General features: G+C 47.0%; 1 protein-coding gene across 1 annotated transcript; it reads left to right on the plus strand.

The window, feature by feature from the left end:
* The first annotated feature begins 3,252 nt into the window (after positions 1–3,252).
* Positions 3,253–6,584, plus strand: LOC128778591 (uncharacterized). Its single transcript, XM_053908003.1, has 3 exons — positions 3,253–3,659; positions 4,946–6,126; positions 6,339–6,584. The coding sequence occupies exons 1-3, from the start codon at positions 3,452–3,454 to the stop codon at positions 6,582–6,584; spliced, it is 1,635 nt and encodes a 544-aa protein (XP_053763978.1). The 5' UTR covers positions 3,253–3,451.
* The last annotated feature ends 298 nt before the right edge of the window (positions 6,585–6,882 follow it).

Here is a 6,882-nt window from a genome sequence, read left to right on the forward strand (position 1 = left end):
TAAAATACACATTCTTTTCATATAGTCACAACACACTGAACAAAATAAAGTATATTGTATGTCACAAAGCAATTTTCAAGAAATTCCAGTTCAGGAATAATAATATATATAGTTTCCAACCTTTGTAGAAATAAATTAACACTCAATAATGATAGGTAATTAGAAAACACCCAAATATTTGTTAATTAAGCAACTGCTAAATAATCCATATGACAAAGTAAAATTCTAATGGATATTAAAAAATGTTTGGGGATGAAAATAATAAAATTATGACAATCCACAAAATTTGTGAAGATATTCTAGATAAATACATCTGAAAATGACTTGTATCCAGAGTATATGAAGAACTTTAGACATCAAGAAAAGAGATAGAAACCACAACTTAAAAAGGGGGCAAAATTTTATAAAACCACTTTATAAATAAATGTATCTAAATGATCAATAAGCATACTAAAAGGTATTCAACATCTTTATCAGCAGGGAAAAGAAAATTAAAATTACAATGAGATTATACAACACACCCATCAGAATGGCTAAGTGTAAAAAACTGACTATATGATGAGCTGATGAGAAACTTGTGCTACTAGAATGAAATCTTGCCATTTGGAACATTGTGGATGGATCTAGAGGGTATAACGGTAAATGCAATAAAATCAATCAGAGAAAGACAAATACCATATAATTTCATTCATAGGCAGAATTTAATAAACAAAACAAAGAAAAAAAGAGACAAGCCCCAGAACAGACTTTTGAATATAGGGAACAAACTGGTGGTCGCCAGAGAGGAGATGAGTACTGGGAATGGAGGAATTAGGTGAAGGAAATTAAGAGCACACTTGTCGCGATGGGCACTGAATAATGTATAGAATTGTTGAATTACTATATTAACATATAACACTGTATGTTAATTACATTGGAATTAAAAAAAAAGTCTCCTGATGCATATTATAAAATGGATGAATCCCAAAAGGATCCTGTTGAACAAAAGAAGAAAAACAGAATAAACCACAGAGATTATTTATACTTTTGAAAGGAACAGCTTTGAATCCAAATGACAGCCCTGCCTTAGTTTAAAGCTAGGTTCTCTTTTCTGCTTATTATGGATCTTTGATAAGAAATACAATTGCTGAGAAGTCTGTTTTGCTTGCTGTTTGCTATGAGCATTGTGAGACCTTTCCTGATTGTAACCTGCTGTAGAATGGGCTGTAAAACTTCCTAAATGTAGTCTGATATGTAATGGAATGAGTGATTGTATACAAACTAACCGGCATTTCTCGCTTCTGTAAACCTGCTTGCTTAGCACATTCCTCACCTACCCCCTTCCCCCTTTCTTCCTCCCGCCACAAGTAAAAAAAACCTCCCCTGTGCTATTTGTCTCTGTCTATAAAAACGCTATACCAACCCTATTCGTGGCCTCTTGTGTCACCGGCGACGAGTGCGCAGAGGACCAGGTTCGAACCTGCAATAAACGACCCTTGCCGCTTGGCTTTGACTTACGACTCTGGTGGTCTTTTGTGGGAGGTTTTGGAACTTCAGGCATTACATTTGGAGGTTCCACCAAGACCTCCCCCGAGCCCACCAGACTTCTGGTCAACGGGTCGTATTTGATTCCGATCGGTAAGTAAGCTGGCTCTAACATTCTTCCTTTTCTCTCTGATCTGTGTTTCTTCTCTGGAGAACCGGTTCTGTCTGGAAGCTGGTGTGACCCTGGCGGACGCACTATAGGGCACCCAGCCGGGGTCAGTTGGAGACGTCCACTGACATCTGGGGGCCTTCTTGGCCCATCTGGGGACCTTCTTGGTCCATCGGGGGGCCTTCCTGGTCCATCAGGGGGCCTTTTTGGCCCATCAGGATTCTTTTCTGTGGGCTGCTTACGCCCAACGCGCCTGCGAACTAAATACTTTCATTTTCTCTATGAACTTCCAGAGTGCTAAGAAATATCTCTAGGCGTCTAAAAGAAAAAACCATCTAGGCATGCCAATTGTTACCCGTATTTTGATGTGATGTGTGTCTGTGTGTCTGTCTGTTAAATCGACTGGAATGATTGTTGGGAGTCAGGGGCACGCGCCTGACTTACCCTATGTGTAGTCCCACGGCATAAGCTACGGGATTCGAGTGGGCTCTAACCCGATTTCCGCGGTGATCCTCATACGGCTTAAGGAGGTCAAAATTTATTTTGATCCAAGCAGGGGGTTTATACCTGCCCGCCCATGCTAAGAGGCACCTAAGTTCCCGCGAGGGACGCGGACGGGCGAGTACGCGAGTGCTTCTATGTCAGTCTAAATGTATTGTCACCCCTGGGCCCTTGTAATAACCGCCGTCCTAGCCATAACCCTTTCTGTTGGGCTGGCCGAGACGGCCCCAGAAAGTTGAAACCACTGTCAGAGATTCTTGTTGGCTCTTGTTTTTCTTTCGTGCGTCGGATGTTTTATTGGAATTAAGTGTTTTTTCGGCTGATCAGAATTAATTATTCCATCCTTTGTTCCTCTTTCCTCCTTCCTCAGCTGCCTGTGGCTTTCCCTCCCGCCCCTCCCCCCGGGGCCCAGCCAGGCCGCCAGGGGTCTCACCCTCGGAGGTCGCCTGTGCGAACTCCATCGCTGATTTCAGCCGCTTCAGGGCCCCCTCCGTGCCGCCCCCTTCTCTTCTCCTCTTCCTCAGAATCATAACATGGGCCAAACGCAGAGCACCCCTCTCTCCCTCCTTCTTGCCAACTTCAGGGACGTAAAAGCTAGAGGACACAACTTAAGCCTAGACATTCGCAAAAGGAAGTTGATCACCTATTGCCGCTCTGCATGGCCCACCTTTGGGGTCAATTGGCCTACAGAGGGAACCTTCTGCCTCCCTGTGGTCCTTAAAGTAAAATAAAAAATTTTCCTACCAGGGAAAGAAGGTCACTCGGATCAGATTCCCTATATTCTGGTGTGGCAAGATTTAGTAGAAAACCCACCTCCTTGGATGGCCTCTTCCTTAATAGCAGAGTCATGCCAAATCCTAGCGGCTAAACCTATCAACCCTCCCAAGCCGCCAACTCCAACTGCACCCCCTGTTCTCCCCGACAACCAAGATTTACTTTCCCTTGACCCTCCCCCTTACCAGATTCCTCCTCTTATTCCGAAAGCTGCCCCTATCCCTGCTGCGCCGGCAGAGCCTCCCGTAGCCCAGCCCATAGGAGAACTAGAGAATAGGGAGGCTGAACCCGCGCCCAAGCCTAGTGGGGGCAAAGTCCAAGGGCTGCCGGACATACCCGTAGGCGGGCCCCACATGAGCCAGGACTCCGTCTTCCTGACTCCACCGTAGCTTTACCCTTACGGGAAATAGGGCCTCCCGATGAGACGGGGAACCCCCGACTTCAATACTGGCCCTTCTCTACCAGTGACCTATATAACTGGAAAACCCAGAATGCCCGATTTTCTGACAACCTAAAGATTTAATAAGTCTCTTAGACAGCGTTATGTTTACCCACCAACCCACCTGGGATGATTGTCAGCAGCTCCTCCGAATCCTGTTCACCACTGAGGAGCGAGAAAGAATTCAATTGGAAGCAAGAAAGCTGGTTCCTGGAGATGACGGCCAACCCACTGCTAACCTTGATCTCATTAATGCAGCTTTTCCCTTGACCCGACCCCCACAGGATGGCTGGGACTACAACACGGCAGAAGGTAGGGGACGGCTACGCATTTATCGCCAGACTCTAGTGGCGGGTCTCCGGGCTGCTGCATGCAAGCCCACTAATTTGGCAAAAGTGTATTCAGTGATACAAGGTAAGACAGAGAGCCCTGCCGCTTATTTAGAAAGATTAATGGAAACCTTCAGACAGTATACCCCCATGAACCCCGAGGCCCCCGAAAATCAAGCTGCTGTTGTAATGGCCTTTGTAAATCAGGCAGCCACTGATATTAAAAAGAAACTCCAGAAACTAGAGGACCTGGAGGGAAAACAGATTCAGGACTTACTCTGCATTGCCCAGCGCGTCCTTAATAATAGAGAGACTCCAGAGGACAGGCAACTTAAAGCCACCGAGAAAATGACCAAAGTCCTGGCCGCTGTTGTCCAAAAGCCCCTGGATAAACAAAAGCCCCTAGATAAAGACCAATGTGCCTATTGCAAAGAAAAAGGCCATTGGGCCCGAGAATGCCCTAGAAAGAAAAGCATGGGCTGAAACCGGGGGTTGGCTAAACATCGCCCAGCTCTATTCATAGAACTGAAACCGGGGGCAGATCCAGTTCGGGTCTGACAATACCCAATGTCAATGGAGGCCAGAAATGGCATCACGCCACATATCCGTTGCCCCCTAGACTTAGGCATCTTGCGTCCCTGCCATTCAGCCTGGAACACCCCCCTGCTGCCTGTACGAAAACCTAACAGTGCGGACTATCGTCCGGTACAAGATCTGAGAGAAGTTAACCGCCGAGTCATGGACATACACCCAACAGTACCCAACCCCTATACCCTCCTAAGTGCCCTCAGCCCAGAAAGACAATGGTATACTGTCCTTGATTTAAAAGATGCTTTTTTCAGCCTGCCTCTGGCCCCCAAAAGTCAAGAGCTCTTCGCCTTCGAGTGGTCCAATCCTGAGAGAGGCATAAATGGACAACTCACCTGGACCCGGCTCCCCCAAGGATTTAAAAACTCACCCACCTTGTTCGATGAGGCACTTCACGAGGATCTGGGTGAGTACCGGAATCAAAACCCCAAAGTGACTCTCTTGCAGTACGTTGACGATCTTTTAATTGCCGCTGAGACTGCTGAAGCTTGCTTGCAAGGCACCAAAAATCTCCTCCGGACACTTGGTGCCCTGGGGTACCGGGCTTCAGCAAAGAAAGCCCAAATTTGCAGATCCGAGGTAACCTACTTGGGGTATCTGTTAAGAGAAGGCCAACGATGGCTCACTGATGCACGGAAGGAAACCGTCCTCCGCATCCCCCGACCCACAACGCGAAGGCAGACCCGGACTTGGATACCCCCCTCCATGACTGCGCTGAGATATTGGCACAGGTTCATGGAGTTCGGGAAGATTTACAGGATCACCCGCTGCCAGACGCCGAGGTTACCTGGTTCACTGACGGCAGCAGCTTTGTACATCAAGGTCAAAGGTACGTGGGGGCAGCAGTCACAACTGAAACTGAGACTGTTTGGGCAGAGCCTTTGCCAGCTGGCACCTCTGCCCAACGAGCTGAACTTGTGGCCTTAACCAAGGCAATGACTTTGGGAAAAGACAAGAAACTAAACGTGTATACCGATAGCAGATATGCTTTTGCTATGGCCCACACACATGGAGCTATATACAGAGAGAGGGGACTGTTAACTGTAGAGGGGAAAACTATCAAAAACAAAGAAGAAATATTGGCTCTTTTAAAGGCACTCTGGCTGCCTAAACGACTAGCCATCATACATTGCCCAGGCCACCAAAAACTGGTCACACCGGTGGCCAGAGGAAATAATTTGGCTGACCAGGTAGCCCGAGAGTCAGCCTTACAGGTGGACTGTGCTTTAATGACCACCCTACCAGACCCCGGTTCAGCTAGTTTACCAGAAAATCCCGCCTACACTAAAGAAGACCTAAACTGGATCCAAAAATTACCTTTAACTCAGTGCCTTGACGGATGGTGGAGAGCAGCAGACTGTAGCATAATCCTCCCAGAAGAAATGGGAAATAAAGTCTTATCCAAGATGCACCGAGCCACTCATATGGGCACAAGAAAAATGCAAGACTTAATAAGACATGCTAGGATCACCATTAAAGACTCCAGGACAAAAATTGAGCAGATAGTTACTAGCTGTAAAGCTTGTCAATTAACTAACGCCACCAACCACGGGAAAAACCCTGGCTCCAGAACCCGCGGAACCAGGCCGGGAGCCTATTGGGAAGTAGACTTCACCGAGGTAAAGCCTAAAAAATATGGATATAAATATTTGTTAGTGTTTATAGATACCTTTTCAGGATGGACAGAGGCCTTCCCCACCAAGCATGAGACTGCGCAGATAGTAGCAAAGAAAATGTTAGAAGACATCATACCCAGGTACGGATTCCCTACCCTAATAGGATCAGACAATGGACCAGCATTCATTTCAAAGGTAATACAAGGGATAGCGCAGTTTATTGGGCCTGATTGGAAACTACATTGTGCATATAAACCCCAAAGCTCAGGACAGGTAGAAAAAATGAATAAAACTCTAAAAGAGACCTTAACTAAATTGACCATAGAGACTGGCGCTAATTGGGTAGTCTTACTCCCCTACGCTCTGTTCAGGGTGCGGAACTCCCCTTACAAACTGGGATTAACTCCCTTTAAAATCATGTATGGAGTGCCCCCCCCCCCATAATTCCCAACCTACAGTCTAATGTGTTAACTGAATCTGATGATCATAAACTTATTTCCCTGAGGGAACTCCAGCACACCCACCAGGAAGTTTGGCCCAGATTGAGAGCCATTTATGAAAACGGGCCCCCTCCTGAGCCGCATCACTACCGACCCGGAGATTGGGTATACGTGCAGGGAACACAAGCAAGAGACCCTCCAACCACGGTGGAAGGGACCCTATATTGTGATCCTAACCACACCCACTGCTCTCAAAGTCGATAGGATTGCTACCTGGATCCATTACACCCACGCCCGACCAGCTGATCCCTTTGCGGTTCGAGAAGACTTCGTGCTGGAAGCCAACACTGCCTGGACGGTTGACCAGAGTAAGACCCATCCTTTAAAATTGACGTCGAAAACCTGACCCCGAAAACCGGCTGAGACCAAAGGCCTGGGTGTCCCATACCAAGACTGTTGCTGCAGCTCTGGACCCACAATGATCGGAGGAACACTCATTAGCGTGCTCCTGTTCACCTCCTACGGACTCATAAGTATTGCAGGCAACCCCCACATACCCTAT

The sequence above is a fragment of the Panthera pardus genome, unplaced genomic scaffold (assembly GCF_024362965.1).
Source record: "Panthera pardus isolate Hobbes unplaced genomic scaffold, ASM2436296v1 HiC_scaffold_20, whole genome shotgun sequence".
Taxonomy (NCBI): Eukaryota; Metazoa; Chordata; class Mammalia; order Carnivora; family Felidae; genus Panthera; species Panthera pardus.